Raw genomic sequence first — 23,750 nt, forward strand, 5'->3', positions numbered from 1 at the left:
CTTGCCCTCCTGCAGATGCTCTAACGCTCGTGCTCCCACTCTGTGCAGTCACTTGTCCTCTCGGGCACTCTGGCACACTCACAGCACACGCGGGCCGCAGGCCCTCCCTCACACCCGCAGGTGCTCGCTTCCATGTTGGGTGCCTGGCCCCTCCCACCTGCACACTCACCCAAGGACAGACCCACTGACACACTGGCTCCCTTTCTCTCTCTTGCTCTCGCTCACCACTCACACATCCTAGTTCAAACCCCCAGATGGGAACCCCACAGCATGTGTCCTTTTCACTGAAGCTGTACGTGTTCTGTAGGAACAGGCTCATGGCCCTTGGCTGACCTGACCTGAGCTCTCCATAGCTCAAGGCCTCTTCTGGCTTCTGGAGTATCTGGGCGGGATGGGATGGGAGCAGGGGTGGTGGGATGTGGAAGCTGCCGTCCAGGGGTTAACGTTGGAAGATGTGCAGGTGTCTTGGGGCCCAAGGCAGCCATCTCGCTTCAACGGGATCCTTTGGGCTCTGGGGCTGGACCTCTCCTGCTGTGTTAATGGGCCTTGTGTTTTCACCTCTCTGGTGCCCCCCTCTCTGTCCCCTGTGACAGGAAGCTGAGCCTTTACACAGCGGGCAGCGGCCTGTGACAGGGAAGGTTTCAGGGCAGGGAGTCAGGTCGGCTGGAAATGATCTTGTGCAGGAAGGTTCATTGCTGCAGGAAGCCGACGGTAGCTGCCTGCGCTTAAACACGCAGCTTGCAAACTGTTTTAAAGGTTTTTAGCCACCTCTCCTGAACTGTTGAATTCACCTGAGAACAAACACAAATGAGATAAAGCTGCCAAGCTCAGGACTCCATAGTGTGTGGTACTTAGGCCCCGAGGACAAGGGACCTGTGCTTCTCTTCTCCTTTCCCTCTGGTGTGGTGGCTTTTTTAATGGAAAATGTCTACTGTGGTTCAGTCAGGAATAAAATCCCTGAAGCAGGAGAGAGAAAGCGCGAGAACATGCAGAGCCGGGGTTGGGGGCTGCGATCCTTGGGCAGGGACCTAGACAGCACGTCCGCCTAAGTGTGAGCACTGAGCTGCAGCCCTGCACCTGCCCTGGAAGGTGGCTAAGCCCCAGACAGGTGCCGTGTGCACTGTACCCGCAGTAACAGGCCGGTTGCCTTCCTGCAGAAAGTCCATTGCCTCATCCGAGGAAGCAGTTGACTTTAGGTGCTTCTTATTTCAACACAGAATTGCAGACTTGGACCTGGCGACGTTAAATTAACGTAGAGCTTTTATTCCAAGAAACTCCGTGTTTTCATGGCTGTATATAGCCTGTTTCCTTTTCCTGAGAGCACCTGGGAGCTGCATCCCGTGACATTCTGTATTAAGAGTTGGTCAACTTAGACAAATTGAGAAGTAGAAATGCAAGTTTATCTCTCTCCTTTGTGGGAAAACGTCTTGTAGGAAACTAACTGACGTAAATATGTGGAGACGTGAACGGGAGGTACTGTTTTGGTTTTCTCATCTTGTTAACAGAGCTCATCAGGTTTGACTCAGAGTCTTGTCTTTGCGGTCTAATTCCTAAGGGTTCATTTGTAGAAAAATAGCTCAGAATGAAAAAAAAAAAAAAAGCCTCCGAGAAGCTAATTACAATACGACAATATCGTGCCCACAAAGGGAAACAACGAAAGCCGACCGAAGAAATGGCCATCAAATAAGGTGCATCAATAAGTTAAGCCTAGCTGATGTTCACTGAGCACATAGCGTGTGCCACAAGCTGTTGTAAGAGTTGTGGAAACTGAGGCACAGGAAGGTTTGGTAGGTTGCCCAGGATTGCGTGGAGCTCAGTGATGGAAAGCAAAGGCGATGACCCCGGGCCAGAGAGGGGTGCGGAGACCTGAAACACATCGGCCTGCCAGGCTGGGAGAGGTTGTGGGTAACGTCCCACTAAACTTGATGGGGTTTTTGTGTAACACGTACGTAATAAATTAGAGGGAAAAAGAATCCATTTTGGTACAACACAGCCAGCTAGGGAATTTCCGTGAGAGACCTTGTTAACCGGAGTAGTTGGGAGTGAAAAAGTTCTGTTTAGAACGCCACTGACGGGGGCACCTGGGTGGCTCAGCCGTGAAGGGTGTGCCTTGGGGCCCCGGTCGTGATCCCAGAGTCTGGGTCGGGCTCCCTGCTCAGCGGGGAGCCTGCTTCTCCCTCTTCTCCCTGCTTGTGCCCCCCCACCCCCTTGTTATCTCTGCCTCTCTCTCAATAAATCCTTAAAAAAAAAAAAAAAAGAACACGGCTAACCATAGGCTTTGTTCTCGTTTACAGTTCAGGGTTTGAGTTCCCAGTCCCTGCCCCTCGGGGCACCTTCGAGGGGTGGACACGTTGGGGGAGCGCCGGGGCCTGGGCGCTGGGCCCCCGGGGAGGTGGGAGCGGTCTGGGTCACTGGGGCAGCCGCGCGGGGTGGTTCAGGGCCCGATCCATCCCTAATTCAAGGTGACTCAAGACCCCCGCTCCAGTGGTGTCTTAACCATCTTCTCTTCCAGTCTCGGGAACTGCAGACTCTGCATAACCTCCGGAAACTCTTCGTCCAGGACCTGACTGCCCGGGTTAAAAAGGTGAGTTCCATTTTGTGTGAACAGGACTGAGAAAGAAAAGAAAAGATGGACAGAAAGAATCATTTTCAGTTGAAATGCCACTTGCTTAAATTGGCGCTGGTTGTGGTTAAAAATTAATTACTTCATGCCAGAAAATGTATTAAAAGAATGTACTGGAGGCAAAAAAAAAAAGAAAAAAAATACTTGGAAATATTTTTCCATCTGCTTTTCTCATTCTCTTCCTGGCCTTTCATTTCAAATGAGCACATACCTGTCTGGCCGCAGCGTGAAAGCTGCCGTGCGTGATGCGGGGGTAACCCGAGGGGGTCAGCAGGCAGTGTCGTCCTGGAGCGTGCTGTGCAGCGCCAGAAACCCGGAGAAATCGAGGCGGGAGGCCCTGTTTGCCTGTGAACAGGCCGTTCAGGGACGGGGTGGACACGCGTCGTGTTCGCTCCTCCTGGCAACCGCGTTCGGGGTTCTGTTCTCTCTTGGTGGGGTAGGCTCGGAGGCCCAGTAATTTGACCAAGGTCACGCGCTGGAAGAGCTGGGGGTCCTGCGACTTCGAACCCAGGCCTCACACCGTGGTCTCAGGGAGTCGCCTTGGTAGCGAATCCCAGAGCGGCTTGCAGAAGTTTCAGGAAGGAGGAAGGGGTGGAGGCGGCCGGGGAACTGCTCTTTAAACATGTGGACGTGTAGTAGGACGGAAGGAAGATGTGTTTCAAAGTGTGCGTGTGTGTGCGTCTGCACACCTGTGTGCACGCGTGTGAAGGAGCCAGGGGAAAGAGGCGAAATAGATTTTGAACAAACGAGGAGGGGATTGACGGAGTCGAGCTGAGAGGGCCAGTGCTAGCAGCGTAGGTGGAGGTGCAGGCTTGGGAAGCGGCGGTTTCCAGGAGAAGTCGAGATGGACAGATTTGCAGGAAAACATGGGCCGGTGGGAAGGTGCATCCAAGGACTTTATCTTCTCAGCTGATGTGGAGGCTCTGTCCTCGATGGAGAAGGAGGGGAGAGAATGGACAGCCTCGGCCTAGGGAGGGCCCCGCAGGCATTAGTCCGGGAGGTGTGTGTCCCCAACTGAAGGTCGGAGCGTGCCCTGGCCTTGGCCCCTGACAGCGTGGTCCTAGTGAATTTGGAGGCCTGGAAATGACAATAAGGAAAGGTGGAGAGTGAAAGGAGAGTTTGAGGCCTGGATGGCAGTGGTGGGGCAGGTAGGTAGTGACCCCGGTTATCAAGATGGAAATGACTCTCAGGCCTGGGCCAGGTAGGAGGGAGAGGCCGGAGCAGAGGGGCCGGAGAGCGAGACCTGTGGAGGTGATGGCAAGAACTGGAGAAGCCCTGTCCGCGGGAGCTAAGGCCAGGCTTCCCTTCCCTGATTTCTTGATCCGAGACTCAAGGGAAGCCCTATTAGACCAGGGGCTCTTGGAGTCTGGTTCTGCCCCAGGAGAGTGGCACGTTCTCTCCTTGACCTGACAGTTTTCCTCCCTCCCGAGACCTGATGACTTCTGAGAGCTTATCTAGCAGCACAGCGCCCAGAGGCGGTGACGTGCTTGAGATGCGTTACGTGATTTCACGGGATTGGAAGCCGAGGGAGGAGCAGAGGCCATTGGGACTTCACAGTGGGACCACAGGCCCTCGCCTGCAGCTTGCTTTATCTCAGCTGGGATGTTTGAAATCAAATTTAGGTCTTGGGTTTATGTTTTCATACTGGTTCCTTTTAATGAATTTTGGAACTGCTCCTTTTGAAAAGTCAAGTCTGTTTACCCACCTGCCAAGGAGAGGTTAAATTTCACAAAGAGAACTAATCTGTATCTCTCAAAGGAAGATTGGAAGTTCTGTTTTGTTTTGTTTTTTCTCTAGTTCTCTAGACTATAATGCTCGCCATACCCTTGACCCCAACCAACTGAGGGAGTTCATTGGGAAGGTCAATGAGCCTCTGCTATTAGAACCTCTCTTGAGTTTTGCTCTCAGAATAGCCTTTGGTGGGGTCGGGGTGGTGTTTTTTTTGTTTTGTTTTGTTTTTTTGGAAGAGAAGAATGTTGTCCAGCTTCTGCTGGGACTGTGGGCGGGCTGCGTGCAGACCTGCCCACTGACCCCTCGTGTTGGTGCAGAGCGTGGAGCTGGACAGTGATGACGGAGGGGGCAGTGCTGCCCAGAAGCAGAAAATTTCCTTCCTGGAGAATAACCTGGAGCAGCTCACAAAGGTTCACAAACAGGTAGGAGAGTCGTGCCGGCTTCCTCTGCTTCTCGTACTCTCCTGGAAAGAAGCCCCCGCTACGCTTGGCCACAGTGCGGGAGACAGCTCTGACCATAGAGGTAAAAGGACCCAACATCACCAGGAGATGTTAGTGCCAGAGGGGTCCTTGGAGTCCTTTATTTAGTCTTCAGTGATTTTTTCCTTATATGTAAAAGTCTTTTATCGAAGCCAGATGGAAGGAGTGGAGTTTGAGCTCCTGGGGTTTGGGAAGCGGGGTGTTCAGAACCCTGCCGACCCATCCTGCGTCCAGTCCCAGCCGCAGACCCACAGGCTGCGCAGAATGCAAAGGGGATACCACCAAGCTGATTCAGGTCCCTTATTTTTGCAGATGAGGAAACAGAGCAGGAGAGGAAGTGACCTGCCTCGCCTCCTCTTGGCCCCGTCGCCCTGTTTCTTGGACATCCTATTTCTTGGGCACCCTCTCTGGTTCTTGTGATGCTCCAGAGTTTATGTAGAGGGGCATCAAAGGGCACGGCCAGACCTGCTGGTGATCTAGGCAGTTGTTGGTCTCCTTTCTGTATAAATAGTGGAATGTTCCTGTTTCCCCTAAATCCTAAAGATTTATAATGTGATAAAAATGGTCCAACTTGTTGGACCTCGAGGTTGAGGGGATGTGTCCCTCTTGGGCCTAAGTTCCCTTCAGCGTGACCGAGGATGGCATTTTCCCCCAAAGGCCGGCAGATTCAACATGGTGGCAGTGATTCAAGCAAGTTATCAACGGGAAATACATAAGCAGAAACTGCAGTCTGAGTTGCAGTTAGTGAATTTCTAATTCATGAATTATTTATTAATTCAGTGGGTGTTTATTGAAAACCTGCTCTCTGCCCGGCACTGGAGCTGGTGCCTGGGATATGGGGTAAGGAATGCAGGTGTGGACTCGGGGTAGGTTACCTTAGTTCAGCACTTTCTGATTTTCAAGACTTTTCTGGATCCACTGGGATTCATACAATGGTCCTCTTATATAGGCTCCCTTTTTATGGGTGAGAAACCTGAGACGTGTAGAGGTTGGAGGACTTACAAGTCAGATGTCAGGAAATAACAGAGCTGGCTCTTGAGCCAGGGCAAACCTGTGACTGCTGCTGCTGCTGCTGCTTTTCTTTTTTTTAATAATAATAAAAAAAATTCCTTCACTTTATTTTTTTTTAATTTGTATTTATTCATTTTTTAGATTCCGTAATTAACATACAGTGCTGTATTATTTTCGGGGATACAATATATCAGTTGAGCAATTCTCTACATTACTCAGCGCTCATCCCCGTGTAGGTGTCCTCTTAATCCCTGTCATCCACCACCCCCAACCGCCAGTCTGCGGCCATACCACCCCGAACATGCCCAGCCTCACCTGTTGCTTCTTAACTGAGGGTCTTAGGTAGTAAGACAAGGAGCAGTATCCCAGTTTAGCGTGGGTCCAAGCCACATGCAGGTGTAGACCACGTGTGGTGCACGTGGGGAGGCCTGCAGAGAGCTCCGGAACATGCACGCCGGTACCTGGTGCTCCCGAACTTGCGTCACAGGGCTCAGCTTGCACCTGCTAATGCCCACGTAGCCAGTGGCCCTCACCCTGGGTCCCCCACCCACGCAAACCCCAGAGGAAGCAAATCCTACCCAAGCCGGAAAGCTTCCTAGGGCTGGAAGTGGCTTTGCACTCCAGCCCACACCCCTCCGCACTTGCTTGCACACGTGAGCCCGTGTAGCCCCGCGTCGTGGGCCCACGGCCTTGCCAGAGCCCTGGGGGTGCCGCTTGTCGCTGCCCTCCCGCCGCCGCCTCCCTGTAAGTGCCCCCGTGTGCTGTCCCCGCAGCTGGTCCGGGACAACGCAGACCTGCGCTGTGAGCTGCCCAAGCTAGAGAAGCGGCTGCGGGCCACGGCGGAGCGCGTCAAGGCGCTGGAGAGCGCGCTGAAGGAGGCCAAGGAGAACGCCATGCGGGACCGCAAGCGCTACCAGCAGGAGGTGGACCGCATCAAGGAGGCCGTTCGAGCCAAGAACATGGCCAGGAGGGCCCACTCGGCCCAGATTGGTACGTGCGCCGCCGTCCGCGGCCTGGGTGCCACGTGGCCCGGTCCGGCGCAGCCTCCGCTTGCTCACCCTGCGGCCCGCACCGCCCTGCACTCCCCGAGGCTGCTGGGCTGCGCGCAGGAGGGCGGCCGTGGCTGTCGCTCGCTGAAGGCACCTGGCGTTGGGGCGTACGGTCCCCCATACCGGCCCCCTTGGCTGTTCCCCAGTGAGGCTCAAGGGCCCCTTCCATTCTGTACCAAGCAGAACATGAAGGGGCGGGATGTGGTTAGAAGCCTCCGGGGAAGCTGCGTGCAAGGGCACGTACGGAAGCACCTTGAGAGCCTCCGTGGGCAGGGTGGGGTCCAGCCTGGACGTCCAGCCCCTTCCAGACCTCGATCTGGGCATTTGGCCACACAGAGAACGGGGGTGTAGCTGCTCAGTCCCAGTTCCCAGGATGGAGCCGCAGGCGGTAGAGGGATTTAGGAATGTTCTCTAAAGAGCTTTTTTCTTTTTAGATTGAAGTGCCTCCAACAACACGCGATGTTGTTTCCCATCAGATACTGCCGTGCAAATGTTTTGTAAACCAACCTCATGTTTCTAGTTTTAAGATCATACCTTAGATTAATGTTGCATTGCATTCACTGGCTTTCATGCTCTTTGCAAATCTGGGAAACTAGGGACCTTCTTCTCCGAAAAAGCGCATCGTAGGCAGAGTTCTCCAGTTTCAGGGGCCGCACAGATGCCCTTGAAACCCAAGCGTTACTGGTAGATCTTTCTTGGATAAAACCGAAAGCCCTTCTGATTTTCCTCAGCCAGAGTTACAGTAGTTGGTGTAGAAGTTCTCCGTGTCCCCCCACGGCTGGGGGCGCTGGGTCAGCTGACGGTACCGTCGGGAGCGCAAACAGCCTGTTGTCACAAAGGCCCGGTGGCCCATGAGAGTCGGGCGTCGGGTTTCCACATGCGGCTCACCTGGGGGCACTTGGATGGAGAGGGCCGCTTGAGCCCATCTGAACCCTCTGTCCTTTCTGTCCGATCCAGCCAAGCCCATCCGCCCCGGACACTACCCGGCGTCATCTCCAACGGCTGTCCACGCCATCCGAGGGGGAGGAGGCGGCTCTTCGAACTCCGCTCACTACCAGAAATAAATACAAGTGAGTCCCTGGCGTCGGGTGGTTTCTGTGTGGGGCTGCCCTGGGGCGGACCCTCCGCGTGCATGTGCCCCTGCAGTCGTGGGCAGGTCACCTCCCTGGGACATGCCCCAGCGTGTAGCTCACGTAGCCTCAAGCCCTCTAGAGCCTTGGGGTCTCCTAGCTGGGGCCACCTGGCTCTGGGGACCCTCCGGGGACAGATGAGGGCGTGGCGAGTGATCCCCCTCTCTTCCTTTTGTCTGTGGGACTTCCCCGCGTAGCTGGCATGCAGAAGGGCATTACCTGTTTGTCAGCTGCTTTCGCCCAGAGCAGGCAGGTGTGGGTGGTCGCTGTAATTCTCAGGAACCGAATGCAAAGAAAGAGCCACATACAGAAAAGTCCTACTCTTCTAATTGTTACCCGAGCTCAACAGACGGGGCTTCTTAGCGTATCGAGGCAGGTCAGGGCCACATTTTCCTTTGAGATGGTGGTCTACGCATCTCTTCACCTACAGTCACCTGCGTGATACTACCACACCGGCCAGCAAACAGACAAGACGTGGTGCACTTTACGAAAGAGAAGGAAGCGAGAGCGCAGACTGTTCCTTAGAGAGGTTGCTGGTGGGCGGCCAGCCGGCCGGGTGGCCCGAGCGCTGTGTAGGGAAACTCCAGCCCTGAGCCAGTAACCCGTGGGTGTGAACGGTAGCTTCAAATGTTGCCCGTGGGCCCTGAGCCCTCACTAAGGGAGTAGCTTGCAGGCTGGGCAGGCGGGCCGCCTCAGGAGGGACCCATTCCTCTCCCGTCTTTTGGATCAAGGTAAGGGAGGTGAACGCGAGGGGCTGGAGCCCTGTCTCTGGGGATATGACCGCGTTGCCAGGGTCGTGCACACACTGCCCAGGAGGAAGCTTGGTGGCTGTGCCCAGATAGCACGCCAGGGAGCAGGACGGCTACTGGCCAGGTCGGGGCAGGGAGGAGGGCCGAGCGCACGGGCAGGCAACATGTCCACACCATCTGCCGTATCCTGAAAGGGTGGGTGGGACAGCGTCTCGGCAGCGGGCCACCCCCTTCAGATCCGATCGCTTCCAATCACAAACACGATACTTTAGATGTTAGGAAATTGCTTGTGGCTGCATGCTGTTGGTATTGGAGTGGGCACTTGGGGGGCCCTGCGGGGCACGTTAGGCAGCCTAGAGGAGAGAAGCTAAAGCAGCGGTTCTCGAACTCGGGCGGGCGTCGGTGTCCCAGGTGCCAGGGACGTCCGCTACTGCTTCAGGTAGCATGGGGCCCGGCCAGGTGGTTGGTCAGCCACCAAAGCTGAGACCTCTCCTCAAGTACCATGGCCTACGTAGGATGGACGCGCATCTCTCTGCGTGTTAGGGAAGCTGGAGGGTGGTCTGTCGGTGGCTAGGAGAGGGACTCTCCAGTGACAACACAAAGCTCGCCCTTTAAATTCAGGCTCCCTGTGTCCTCAGCAGATCTCCTTCAATGAGGTCACCTCACCGACCTCCACCATTCTGGCTCTCACGGTTGGCAAGCAGAGGGATGCCGGGAGAGGCACTAGCAGCTCTCCGAACCGAATCCTCTTCCTTTAGTGGCCTTCCTGGAAGTCCACACGGTCCTGATGCCTGCAGCCCTCTGGCCAGATCGGAGCCTCGAGGCCCTGTCCAGCTGCAAGGGCGGCTGGAAGTGGCTTCTTGAACTAGGCACGTCCCTGCCCCGCAGAAAAGTGGTGTCCTTTGGCTGGAGAGGAGGCGGTGATGTTGGGCCGGGCCACAGGACCTGTTCATCGAGCACCCGCTGTGCCGCGGTGCGGTGACCGCAGCAGCACCTACATTACCCTGTTCAATGGAAGCGCACAGAGAAGGGTCTGTGCTTGGCTCCCGGCAAGCTCCTAGTAACACCCTGGCCCAGGGGCTCTGGGTCCAGAGACTGCAGTGGGCAGCCGCTGTGCTCAGCAACCCCGTGCAGGTGTCAGACCCGCGTTTTGTGTGAGATCCCTACAGCCACGTGTTCCCTTCCCACCTTGAGCCTGACAAGCGGTGGGCCTGACAGATGGGACCACCCCCACCCCTCTTGGTGGTGCGTTGCTTTCTTTAACCTGAAGAGTCCTAAGTGGATTTGGTTATTCGATCTGCACTTGGAAGTTCCTGACCCACCGTATGCGTACCGGCATCTCCAGTAGCCCGGCGCCGTCCCCACATGGCAACACCAATAGGCCGCCTTCCCAGTTACCCGGCCACCCGCCTCCTTTGGGTGGGAGACCTGGGTCGGGGGTTGGGTCTCCTACTCCTCGAGTTACTCACCCTCAGAGTCGCCTCCTATGTCTGCGAAATGGGGAGAATCCTTTCCCCGGATCATTGGTTTTGAAAGGAAGACTAACTGAGGTCCTGCTTGGCAGATCACAGATGCTCCGTAAAAACGTACCTGCCGTGTAGAGTGGCGCTACTCGCACACAGTAGGTGGTTGGCGAATGTTGGCTTCTGGTCTCCTTTCACTCCTAGTTGCTGCAAAATAGTTTCTAGTCCCTTTCTAGTCCCGCATTCTAACCACTGAGCGGGGAAGGCCCATGACTAAGCATCCTATGTGATGCTATGACCAGATACAGGTGTTTTAAAGTTATTATCATTTGTTCATCTAAAGTTTTTTTTTTTTTTAAGATTTTACTTATTTATTCATGAGAGAGAGGCAGAGATGCAGGGAGAGGGAGAAGCAGGCTCCATGCGGGAAGCCCGATGCGGGACTCGATCCCAGGACCCTGGGGTCATGCCCTGGGCCGAAGGCACATGCTCAACTGCTGAGCCCCCCAGGGATCCCCTCATCTAAAGGTTATGAAGAAGGATGTTGGCTATTTTAAAGAAAAAGACTGGACATTTGTTTGGGGAGGTTAAAAAAAATGGATAGTATCCAATGAAGTGGGAAATTGTGGTTGGAAGTGAGAAAATGCAAAATCATTTAAAAAAATCATTGAAAATGTGGATTCATTGCTTACTTGGGGTCAACCCCTTTTGAGATGATCCTTGTTGATGTTCAGCATGCTCGTTCGAAGTGTCCGTCCTGGGCAGGAATGATCTCAGCTGCCCCTTCCCAGCCCTCTTGTTGAAGCCAGAGCAGCATATTCATACCTGGGCAGCACCTGGATGTCTTTGGGGTTGCTTTCCGCTTTGTTTTAGGTCTCAAGGACTCGAGTCACAATGAGTATTTTGGTTCATGCTCAATTTTCAGAATGACTGAAGGTGCTAACATGTGGAAATCAGAACTCCGGAACCCGTGGGCTTCTATCAGCCAGTTCAAATCCCGGGGGGCTGCCACGGGGAGGGGAGCATCTTTTTCACACTGCAGAGCTGGACGCGGAGCAGTGCAGCGCAGCAAAGTACAGACATGGGATAGGGAAGTGGGTTCCAGGCCCAGCTTGGCTTACTGCTGTGTGACGTCGGGCACGTCGCTGGATTTCTTCAACCCCAGTTTCATCGTCTGCAAAATGGGGTCAGGCACGGGGAGGCTGCTCTGTATCATTTAACACCAGATGAGGTGAAGAAGGCTCTGTTCTTAGGCGTGGGCGTCGTCTTGTGGCGAAGAAGGACTGCAAATAAGCAAGGGAACTTCAGCTAGTGGTGTGCTTCTGAAAAAACACCAGGTGAATGAGATGGAGACGGGACAACATTTAGAAGGGGGGGTGGCATCCAAGCTGAGCACTAGGTGGTGACGAGTACCAGCGGCACAGTGACTGGGGAAGAGCGGCACAGATGCTGGCTGGAAGGTGTGGATGGCGGGCGTATTTGGGGGATCACAGGAGGGCTGATAGGGCCAGAGCCCAGAGAACAGAGACCTTCATAATCGGGGCAGTTGGGGAGGGAGGAGAGTGCAGTCTGGGCATGGGGGGCACTGGGGGCTCCGGGCCTGGGAGTGGTGGGACCTGGTTCACACTGGGAAAGGCCACCCTGTGGAAAGGATGGGGTGGGTGGGAGTCAGAGCAGGGGCTCCCCTTGAGCCTCAATGCGAACGGCCCAGAGCGCCATCAGAGGTGATGGGAAGCAGAGTAGGAAGGACCGGCGGCCCAGGGGGTGGATGGGTCCCCTGTCCTGCAGGAAGCAGGTTGGCGCCGAGGGAGGCAGGGACACGGATTGCAGGTTGGAGAAGAGGTTGGCAGCCCCCCGGGATGGTTGGCAGCCCCCCGGGATTAAGGCGCAGAGCACACCCGAGGGCTTTTCAGGCCCCACATTTCATGAGAGGACATGGAAATACCTGGTGTGGCCGGGTCAGCGGCCTGGGCTTCCTGTCCCCGCAGTGCTGCGGCCGCCCAGGGACCACCAGAGGGCGCCGGCGGGGCACCGCTACGGCCGGGCTGCGGCTCCCAGGCCTTGAGGCCCAGGCTCTTGGCTTCCCTGTGTTTGGACCAAGATTTCTCGGCTATGAAGAGTGAATAGGGTACTTTAGGGGGATAAAGCTCTCATACTCCTCAATTCATTTTATTATGATTAGGTATTTGCAAATCTACAATAGCACATACTTCGGGATCTTACACAACTAGCAAGTCAAAAATGAATTTAGAAGTTAGATTGAAATGAACCATAAACCAAAATCAAATCACCAGCCTTAACAGAAGTTAATGAAAGATGGCTTTTCTCTGAAAATAAAGAGCTGGGTGCGATATGCCTCTGGTATGCATTGCAGCTAGTGGAGTCTGGCGTTGTGGGGCTTGCCTGTGTTTCCTCCGTGTGTCCTGATGTGGCTTCACTTCTTCCCCTGCCCTCTTCTGTGTTACCGCCACTGTAGACGGCCGCCTGCTGGCTCAGTCAGTAGAGCATGTGAGTCTTGATCTTGGGGTCATAAATTTGAGCCCCATGCTGGGTGCAGAGATTATTTAAGAATAAACTTTTTTTTTTTTTTAAGATTTTATTTATTTATTCATGAGAGACACACAGAGAGAGGCGGAGACCCAGGCAGAGGGAGGAGCAGGCTCCACGCAGGGAGCCCGATGCAGGACTCGATCCCAGGACCCCCATCCCGGGTCATGCCCTGAGCGGAACGCAGATGCTCAACCACTGAGCCACCCAGGCGTCCCTAAAAGTAAAATCTTTAAAAAAAAGGAAAAGAAAAGCCCACTGCAGAATCACTGCACACCTTCAGGCCACTTTGTCTTCTTGCAGGTGGGACACATCATTGTCCTGTTGAGTCCAGCTTTAGTGGGAGGATGCTTAAGTTGCAAGGAGGAGTGTCCCCTTGGTCATAGCATTAAGTGTGTGTGGGGCTGAAGTTGCATGGGAATACTTGGTTGCAAGGTAGTCAGCAAGACAATGTAGACTATGCACTTTTTAAATTGAAGATATATTTATTAGAGAGAGAGAGAGAATGGCGGTGAGGGGGAGGGAGAGAGAGCAGCAGAGCCCCTGCTGAGCCCAGAGTCCCACACGGGGTTCCATCTCACAACCCTGAGGTCATGACTTGGGGCGAAATCAAGAGTCAGATGATTAAGCAGCTGAGCCACCAGGCGCCCCTAGAATATGCACATGTTAATGCTTCAGATTTTTGTGCAAAGAAAAACATAAAATTGAGAATACTATGAAATGAAGGCAGGCCCCAGGATGCCTCTCACTTTGTTGATGTAGATAAAGACTGATATTTTGAGGACTATACTTTTATTAAAAACCACATATGTTAAATCTAGAAATCATACCCTATAATGTTTTGGGGACACCTCGGTGGCTCATTTGGTTGGGCGTCCAACTCTTGGTTTCGAGCTCAGGTCATAATCTCAGGGTCATGGGGTTGAGCCCCATGTCAGGCTCTGCACTCAGCACAGAGTCTGCTTGTCCCTCTCCCTCTCCTCCTCCTCTCTCTCTCTCTCTCTCTCTCTGTCTCAAATAAATAAATAAAATCTTTAAAAAAATAAAATTTTGATAAACTGTGATAAAATATTTGGTAAAATCACAGTGGTAAAGCTAATAGGAACTTATTTGGCCTCTTAGAGAAGAAGTGATTGTGTCTTTAGACTCTGATTGCACGTTTTGAGGCATAAAGAAAACAGCCCTGGAGAAGCAAGTCTGCAACTTAGAGCGGGGTCACGTGGGTGGATGTAACTACAAAGAGCCATCAAAGCAGACAGGTACTCTGTTATGATCTCCGTATCTCTGGTTTGTGACACTCGCAGGATCAGTGATAGTCCCGTGGGATGGACCTGTGTTCTTCAGATTTTACTCCTTTAAGACCTTTATTGTGAATGTATCTGTTAGTTGTTAGTAAAAATAATGTCTTTAAATTCCTTTTTTTTAAAGATTTTACTTATTTATTCGTGAGAGACACACAGAGAGAGGCATAGACACAGGCAGAGGGAGAAGCAGGCTCCCTGTGGGGAGCCCGATGTGGGACTCGATCCCGGGACCCCAGGATCACACCTGGGCTGAAGGCAGGAGCTCAACCACTGAGCCACCCGGGGATCCCCAGAATGGAATTTTCATTCTCACTGTTGACTAAGAGAGCAACAAGACCCCTGAGAGTTCAGGCCTTAGGTTGTCCTTAGGCTCAGGCTAAGCTTCCCACACTGGCACTTCCTCGTTTATACTCTGTTTGCTTTTTTAAATCTCTGTCTTTCCTTCTTGTTACTCTTCTCTCTGTCCCGAACACCTGGATCCGAACCATCTTGCATCATTGGTGGGGTTCACTGTGACCATTCTCCTGGTTTTGATGCCCACTTAATTGCAAATAAAAAATATCATATATACCTAAAATAGATGAGTTGACTCGTGCCCACAGCAGAAATGGGTTCAACCCCACATGGAGGGTGGGCAAGAAATTGCTTTTAAATTTGACCCTCTGAAGTAGTGAAGTCAGGAAGCTTCCTTTAGAGCAGGTCATGTGGGATCCCTAAGCCACACACGTGGTCTACATCCGTGCCACTGGGCCGTTCAACTGCTACTGCTGTTGGAAAATCCTAGTAATTAATGATTAGGTCACAAGAATGTGAATTGCCTCGTTGCAAGGGGACTCTTTGCCACAGGCAGGCTGAATAGCTGGTGATTGTGGGTTCAGGCTTTGGAACGAGGCTGCCTGGGGTTTAATCCCAGCTTGGTCACTACTAGGAGAGCTACTTCATCTCTCTCTGCCTCCTCGTCCTTGGAAAATGTGCCCAGTGACTGCTCCTACGTACAGGGTGGCTGTGAGGATTAAGTGCATTAATACAGAGCACTTAGGCAGGTGCCTGGCACAGAGCGGGCATGCGGTGTTGGCCCGTGGTGACATTACGTCATCCTGTCTTCTACAGAGGCCAGGTGAACTGTTGAGATCACACACAGTGTGTCTTTGGTAGATCCTGGACCATGAACTCTGATCCGCTGTGCAGCCATTCCTGAAGTTTCTGGCCCTACAACCTTTTATAATCTTTAAAAAGTATCGACACCAAAGAGCTTTTATATTACTGGGTGTATGTCTTGATATGTTTTATATAATTGGTATAAATTGAAACAAAAATTTTAAATATCACAACTGCTAACATAAATGCCATGTTTAATGAAATGCGATTATTTTCTAAGACAAACACTTAGCAAAATGGCATCACTGCAGTTTGGCAAATCGGTTTAATATTTTGCTTAATGGGTGACTCTGGATTCTCATACCTGTGCATTCTCTCAGCTGCAGTGTGTTCTTTTATTTATTTTTATTTTTTTGTTTTTAGAAGACTTTATTTATTTATTCATGAGAGACACAGGGAGAGAGAAAGGCAGAGCCACAGGCAGAGGAAGACGCAGGCTCCATGCAGGGAGCCCGATGTGGGACTCGATCCCGGGTCCCCAGGATCATGACCTGAGCCTAAGTCGGGTGCTCAACCAACCGAGCCACCCGGGCACCTTCTTTGTCACAGGCTTGCTCTGAGGATTGAATGAGAAATGTGAAAGAAGAGTGAAAGGTCCTAGGAGAGTGTGTGGCCGTAATCAGGGTCGCACAAGCATTAGCCGATGTTACGGTGGTTATGGGGACAGGCCTAAAACGCATAGGCAAAGCGGGGCCCAGGGCAGGTGGACACTGTGGCACGGGACTCGGAAACCAGCATTGTGAGTTCAAAGGAAGCAATCATGACCTGGAAGGGCAGCGGTTGCACCAACGCGCCTGTGAGGTAGATTCGCTTCTCTTCAGCAGTGATACGTAAGGAGCAACTGGCAATTCTTACAATGCGGGCATTGAATCATAGGAAGGCAAAAGAAAAGAAAAAACTGTACTGTTTGACTTAAGCATAAATCCACTTGCAGGCAATTACAAAATCTGAAGTTGGGGGGAAAATCTCTAAATACTTGTAAATCCCTTGGATAATTAGCCTCTTTGTTCAGCTAATTTCTCACTCCTTCTAAAGAAAGGTGATTTTATTCCCTTCTGAGTCTGGTCACACGTTGTCACTCTGGGGTGCCATCTCCAGTTTGGCAGAGGCCCAGGGACAGCCTCGTAGCAGGTCACTTGGGCCACGACCGTGCTTTTAGGTGAGTAACGACTCTGAGCCATCTAAGGTCATCAACAGAACTGGGTTTTCTTTTTTTAAAGATTTTATGTATTTATTCCTGAGAGACACAGAGAGAGGCAGAGACAGAGGCAGAGGGAGAAGCGGGCTCTATGCTGGGAGCCCGACGCGGGACTCGATCCCGGGACCCCGGGTCACGCCCTGGACTGGAGGCAGGCGCTCAACCACTCAGCCTCCCGGGCGTCCCCAGACCTGGGTTTTCAATGGTCTCAGCCTTTGCCAGCCTCCCGGGGTTGGCTCTGCGCTCAGAACCCTCAGGCGGTTTCTCCAGGAGCTAACGCGTTGGCCTATCCGTTCTCCCTCCTGCATTTATCGAGGAGATGCGCTTTCACCCAGCTGGGGGATGGATGGGGCCTCCTGGTTGGCTCCTTCCTTAGGCCTGCTGGAGGGACTGCGCTGGCACAGGGCTGTAGAGATCTGTGCTCAGGATGAAGAACCGCGTCCTTAGAACAAAGGGCCCGTGTTGGTGGCCTCCCTGCATGGTCCTGCTGGAGGCGACTAAGCAGGCGGGGTCTGCTTTGGTGGCTTCCTCCTCCTTCCTTGCGGTTCCCGGGACGGGCCGCATCTTGGCGTGCGGATGGCCGGGAGATGGCCGGGGATGGCCGGAGATGGCGGGAGATGGCCGGGAGATGGCAGGGGATGGCCAGAGATGGCTGGGAGATGGCCGGAGATGGCCGGAGATGGCCGGAGATGGCCGGGAGATGGCCGGGGATGGCCGGGGATGGCGGGAGATGACCGGGGATGGCCGGGGATGGCCGGGGATGGCCGGGGATGGCGGGAGATGGCCGGGGATGGCCGGGAGATGGCTGGGAGATGGCCAGGGATGTCCGGGGATGGCCGGAGATGGCCAGGGGGTGGCCGGGGATGGCGGGAGATGGCCGGGGATGACTGGGATGGCGGGAGATGGCCGGGGATGGCCGGGAGATGGTGGCGGGAGATGGTCAGAGATGGACGGGAGATGGACGGGAGATGGCCGGGGATGTCCGGGAGATGGCCGGGGATGTCCGGGAGATGGTGGCGGGAGATGGCCGGGAGATGGTGGCGGGAGATGGCCTGAGATGGTGGCGGGAGATGGCCTGAGATGGCCGGGAGATGGTGGCAGGAGATGGCCTGAGATGGCCGGGAGATGGTGGCGGGAGATGGCCTGAGATGGCCGGGAGATGGTGGTGGGAGATGGTCGGAGATGGACGGGAGATGGACGGGAGATGGCCGGGGATGTCCGGGAGATGGCCGGGGGATGGCCGGGGATGGCCGGAGACGCGACCGGAAGGTGGCCGGCCGAGATCTGACTTCACGGGCTTCGGGCACAGCTGAGCCGCCCCACGGAGGGGGTCTGCTCGAGGCACCTCCCCGGCTCCGGGCACCCCGAGAACCTCCTCTGACCCGGTGACCCGTAGCTGATCCTGAGGCCGCGGGCTTGGGAGAAGAGCCCGGGGATGGGGGGCGAATGGGGATCCGCGCGGTGGTGTTTGGAAAGCATCCCCACGCTGACTGGGTTTCAGCTCAAAATGAATTTAGAGGACCACTAGGACCAGGCTCAGAGCTTTCATTTCTTGTCCTAATCATAAGTACAGAATCTCACCAGAAAGGCTGCACATTAAACCTGCTCTTCCCAGACCGAGTGGGAAAAATGAGAGCGGGAGACCAACCGCGAGAGGCTCCTGACTCTGGGGAACCAACGAAGGGCTGCAAAAGGGGGGCTGGAGGGCCGGGGGGCCGGGCACTGAGGGGGCGCCTGACGGCATGAGCACTGGGTGTTACACCATACGTTGGCAAATTGAATTTAAATAAAATTTTTTTTTAGGGTGGCCTGGGTGGCTCAGCGGTTTAGCACGGCCTTCAGCCCAGGGCGTGACCACGGGGTCCCGGGATCCAGTCCCACGTCGGGCTCCCCGCGTGGAGCCTGCTGCTCCCTCTGCCTGTGTCTCTGCTTCTCCGTGTGTGTCTTTCATGAATAAATAAATAAAGTCTTTAAAAATAAATTAATTAATTAAAAAAAAAGATGCTCTTCCCATAGACAAATCTCCCTTTGACCTCTAAAACTGGCATAAATATTAACCATATAATGTGACTGAAGCCATTTTTAATTGAGCAGCTTTATACCTGTGAACACTTAACGGCCTTGGAGCAAGAGATGGTAACTACCAAGTGAGCTGTCGGGGTATTTGCCTCTGGGAGGAGGTGTATTGCCTCTTTTTTCCTACTTTTTTCAGTTCTTCTTTTCCTCTTCTCCCCCCACCCACTTTGCTCTTACCTACTTTTCTAACCCCTTTCTACACCCTGAATTTTTTGTTTATTTATAATGTACATCCTTCTTCTTTATCTAAAATACGTGAGGCTGCTTACGATATTATAACATAGGGATCGGGAGAGAGAAGAGAAAAAACATTGGGGGGAGCATCGGAGCGGGAATCAGGTGGGTGTCTGCCACAGCTGAGCCCTGAACGGGGATCTGGGCCTTCCCGAGGCGCTTAGGGCACGATGCGTCAGGTCGTGCAGCTCCTTTTAAAATCCGACGGGCACTTGGGTTTCTCTTAGCGTGTGTCATATTTCCGTGCTGGGCATTTGCCACGTTCCTCGAGGATGGGGCTCTACATCCTGCTGTTGCCCCCTCCCCGCCCCACCCGTCCGGCGGGCTCTGCACCGAACCTGTAGGAAGACCACAGACTGACCAGGGCTTCCCACTGGTGGGGGAAGCTGGACCTTTCGGTTCCTTCCTGAGAGTGGCTGTTCCTGGAGTTGGTCCGAAGGTGACAGGCCACTCGGGGCTGACCTCTGAGCCAGGACTTGCCCAGACTTCTCTGTCCTGGAGACCTGAGCGTGACGGAATGGAGCTCCAGTGGGAAGCGGAGTGAAACCAGAGGGGTTGCCCTCGAGTAACTTCATCTGCCCAAGGAGGTGCAACTTTGGGTCCGGGGTGAGGGACCGTGTCTGATGTGCCTCAGAATCCCTGGCACGGGCAAGTGGTGTCCGAGAACCCCTCGGGAGTGAGGAATAGGCGCGGCCTTCTGGAGGAGACTCGCCAGGGCGACGGCAGCAAGCGGAGGCCGTGCCGTCTAGGATGCCAGCCACTCGCCGCGTGTGGCCGCGGAGCCCTTGGAAGGCGGCCCAGTCCAAGTGGAGCTGTGCTGAAGGTATAAGTGTGCACACACGGCCAGCACTGTGGAAAAAAGACTAAGGTGTCTGCACAGCGCTACTGTAACAGAAGACTTCTCAGTATGGAATACTGGTCACATGTTGAAATGACAGTATATTGAATTTATTGGGTTAAATAAAATATATTATTAAAATTAACTTGCTTCTTCCCACTTTGTAATGTGACCACTTGAAAATCTAAAAAGAAAAATGAAATGTGTGGCTCACGTGGTATTTCTGTTGGGCAGCTCTGGTCTAAATATCCTAGCATATTTATCTAAATATTACTCCAGTTATTCCACATATCAAAACACCTCCCCGAGGAGTGAATTTCCATCGTGGGCTCTAACTCCTGTGTTCTCTCTCCACAGGTACGGCTCTCCACGTAGCATGTCAAGGACTACATTAATCACCAATTCCTTTATTTTTTTTCCCCTCCTACACAGTTTCCATTTTCTTTTACACTTGCTTACCCAGCCATCTGCAGTACACCAGTTTCAGATATTTGAGCTGTGTAGAATCTGTGTGTGTACAGACGTGTGTTTGGACTTTCTTCCTCCTGAGAAATCTGACGCAGACGATTACGGAAGGAACCCGCTTACTCCTGGGAACCAGCACCAGGGACTCGGCCGTTGGGTGGTCTCTGGGCGGTCCCTGGAGCCTCCTTTCTGGGTGGTGTGCTGTCCCAGCCAACACCCACCCTAGGGTGCCGCGGAGATGGGGGATCATGCTCTGCTGCAACTGTCTGGTTTCCTGTAAAAAAAAAAAAAACAAAAAACAACACATGTTACTTTATATTTTTTAGGGAACAAAAATGCTGCTATAAGGTTTCAAAATTTTCATTCTGAACACTTTTCTGGGGAAAAAAAAAAAAACCAACCCCAAAGAAGCATTTCGAATACCCCGGTCACATCTTTGGATCTGTAAAATCCACCCTGTAGTAGGGCACCTGTTATCTGACAGTAGCAATGTAGAGTTTGTCCATTCGAACCCATCCATGTAGATGCAAAGAGTCATCAAGTTCGCCCGAGCTGCTTGCTCCTGAACCTCGGCGCCCCGCGCCAGCCAGCCCCATGTGAACGTCCGTCCGTCCTTCAGAAGTGTAGACCGCCTGCCAAGCTGGATGAGTGGCCGGGGGCGGCCCTCTGCGCCCCCCTCCCTGGCCCCGCGCTTGCCCTGGGGGGCTTCCTGTAGGGCACCATCTGTAGCCTTGAGGGGTGCTGCGGTGAAGTCCAGGATCCCTCCAGCAGTTGGAAAAGGAAGCCCTGGGCCCGGGGGAGGGAGGGAGGGACCCCGGTTTGTGCCTATGAGTAAGTTCTTTTAACCCTCCGTTGCTGAATATTTGAGTTCTCTCTCTAGCATCAGATAGATTTTCTCGTCTTAGGCCGAATTAGAAGAAATCGGTATGGATGGATTTTTTTTTTAATTTTTTTTTTTTAACATTTAACTACTAGTGTCTTCAACACACGAATTTAAAGCTAAGTCAACTCTTAACTTCCAGTTGCGGATTTTAAAAAGGATTGATTTCCAAGCAGTGGAGTCCTCGGGGAAGCTGACTCAGATTCAGTTAAGCTGGTCTCGTGCGCTGCTACCAGCCTCGACGGGGCGGAGGGTCAGTGGGCGACCGCCAGGCCCGTCCTGTCGCTGCGCCCCCCCAGGACCCGGGAGCTGGCGCCGTCCCTGCTGCTGTCACCACTGAACGAAATGTCGGCCGGGGACACCTCGAGCTTTCTCTTCACTGTGTGAGTTGTAGAGCGAGTGAGCCAGCGTGTGTGCGTGTGCATGCACGTGCACGTGCATGTGTAAAGCACTGAGGACTGCGAATCCCAAACTTCTCTTGCATAAGATTCCCCTAACACAGCGAGGCTGCTTTGACTTAATTTATTTGTTAAATGTTGCACTTTGTTTATATGTGTTTTGCTTTTTGAGAGGAGCAAGGAGGCGACAAATGCTACTGAAGTATTTATTTCACAAAGATGATGGTTTTCCGCATTCATTTACACCTTAAAAATTCTTTTGATTTCTCTCACGTTGCCAGCACTTGCCCGATAGAGCCGCTCGGTGGCTACCTGCTGCCCTGTCGAAGGGTCCTGGTAGGGCAGGTTTTGCACACTTTATCAGGTAGTAACATATGCCATAGATTATAATCTTGCTGTTAATATTGGCTCTGACTTTAGAAGCTGCGACGTTGGTCTTGGGGAGGATCGCCAATTAATAGTTGTCACACCACTGTTGTCTGTTATGCAACTGTATTCATGTGGAGATTGAACCAAGGTCAATAATTCTTTGCTTGTTACTTGATTGTCTTAAATTCTTTCCAAAGTAACTTTCCCCTGGGCACCCCTGTTCTGTTTCTGAAGAACTGCCTGGCCCTTTGGTGTGTCAAAAAGAGCTACATGCTTCACTTGTGGCTCCTTGTTTCTTGATCTCCACAAGGGACTCCTAAAATTCACACTACTTTTATTCACAGAGAAAGTTGGCTTCGAGGTCTCTTAAAGATGATTTTGCTACTTGCTGATCAGCCAGTCAGTTCACCTAGCTGCAGTCTTTATAGGACCTCTAAGCTGACTTTCCTACACTGTGACTAAAAAGTGGGCAGATTATTGGGATGGATTACACAGTACATTCCAGGGGATCCCTGAATATTACTTTATGTGATAAACCAATATCACGACCATATCCTCTGTAGGCCACTTTTTAAAAAGCCACGTTGATGCAATTTTCATTTTTAAAAAAATTATGACTCCTTTAAATTTGTACTCTGAATATAAAAACCACACTTCAGAATGGCTGAGCCTATGATCACGTTTTTGGTTGTGTGCTCCTTTTAGCTAGGAAGAGAGAGAGAATGAGTGCGTGTGTTTTTCCTCTGTGAATAATTTTGTATCATGCTACTTCTTGAAAGTTTACTTTTTGATGCTGTAAGGGAATAGCCAGATGGTTTATACAGATAATCTCTACCTGCAGGATGGTGGATTGTTAAATTAGAGAAATACTGTTTGGGATATCAAGACTTATGGTTGGATTCAACTTAACCAATTGCATTTTTATAACGTAGTATATTCCTTCATTGACTGTATTATCAATTCATAAAGTGCTTTTAAAACCTAAAAAAGATTTATGGTTGGAGACTAAACTATATTAATGCCAAATGTGTTTTGGTCGATTACTAGAGCCTTCTGTACAAATGCATCACCTCTTCAAATGCTGTACAGTTTGCTTGTTTGAAGGGCAGGTAGTAGGGAGGTGAAGCGTGGGGTAACACTTAAAGGAAATAGTATCATGTGATTGCAAGAATTAGAATTCATAGAAATTGGGATTAATGAAGAAATAAACATGTTTGTCTAGAATGTAGCACCTAGTGACTTTTTGATGCCCTGACTTGACATGAAGAAGTGCTATTTCTGTCCAAGGCCAGACCAAGCCATCACCAAGACTCATGGGGAATTACTGGTTCTCGTTTCCTAGAGGAATAACTGAAAACAAATAAAAGTCTTAACAGTCCCCCTCTTTGAAGCGTTTTTTTTTTTTTTTTTTTTTTTTAAGCAGGGCAGAAGACATTTAGAGTCTGGCTAGATGTCATGCTGGGGAAGTTTTTCACCAGAAGGGGGAGGATTTCACTTCATTGTCTCACCCTCTAGCGAGCTAAAGGAAACATCATATAGTCTAATGTGGTTTCATTTAATACTAACAATTTCGCCTTTCTAAAAGTATCGAATGAGGGCCAGGGAACTGCCCAAGGAAGCACTGCTCCAGGAAGCTTGCTTACACATTTACATCTGGGTACCCGTTCTAAAGACTTCATCGTGTGCGGATGGAAGGGGACTGGGGCATCCTGTGGGGTTATACGTGTCTAGTTTGTAAAGTACGTAATGTGCGCTGCAGATGTGTGTTCTCTGGGCTTGATGTATCTGTACAGTAGCTTTCATTAAAAAATTTGTGGACACACTTGTTTTGGTGATTTAAGGGGGAAGACGGGCGTTTATACCAAGTAATGATGCTGTAATATATAGTACGTGTAACAGAAGGTCTGGAAGTAACCCTCCCCTGGCCCGTGGAAAAGTTTGGTTCTCCTCTAGGTTCTACAATGAAGATGTATGGATACTCTGGCGGCCTGCATGTTGTATAATTTGAAAAATACTAAGAGTGGAAAATAAAATGGAGTTAAACTTTG

The 23,750-nt window shown here is 52.1% G+C and overlaps 1 protein-coding gene across 1 annotated transcript in view; it reads left to right on the forward strand.

The window, feature by feature from the left end:
- Window positions 1–23,750, forward strand: part of KIF5C (kinesin family member 5C) — a 151,209-nt gene extending 127,459 nt beyond the window's left edge. Inside the window, exons 22-26 of the mRNA XM_041739887.1 lie at window positions 2,513–2,584; window positions 4,672–4,776; window positions 6,618–6,834; window positions 7,851–7,963; window positions 19,948–23,750. Of these exons, the coding sequence (XP_041595821.1) occupies window positions 2,513–2,584; window positions 4,672–4,776; window positions 6,618–6,834; window positions 7,851–7,957 (501 nt within the window). The 3' untranslated portion in view covers window positions 7,958–7,963; window positions 19,948–23,750. The remainder of the gene's footprint in view (window positions 1–2,512; window positions 2,585–4,671; window positions 4,777–6,617; window positions 6,835–7,850; window positions 7,964–19,947) is intronic.

The sequence above is a fragment of the Vulpes lagopus genome, chromosome 24, assembly GCF_018345385.1.
Source record: "Vulpes lagopus strain Blue_001 chromosome 24, ASM1834538v1, whole genome shotgun sequence".
NCBI classification, from domain to species: domain Eukaryota; kingdom Metazoa; phylum Chordata; class Mammalia; order Carnivora; family Canidae; genus Vulpes; species Vulpes lagopus.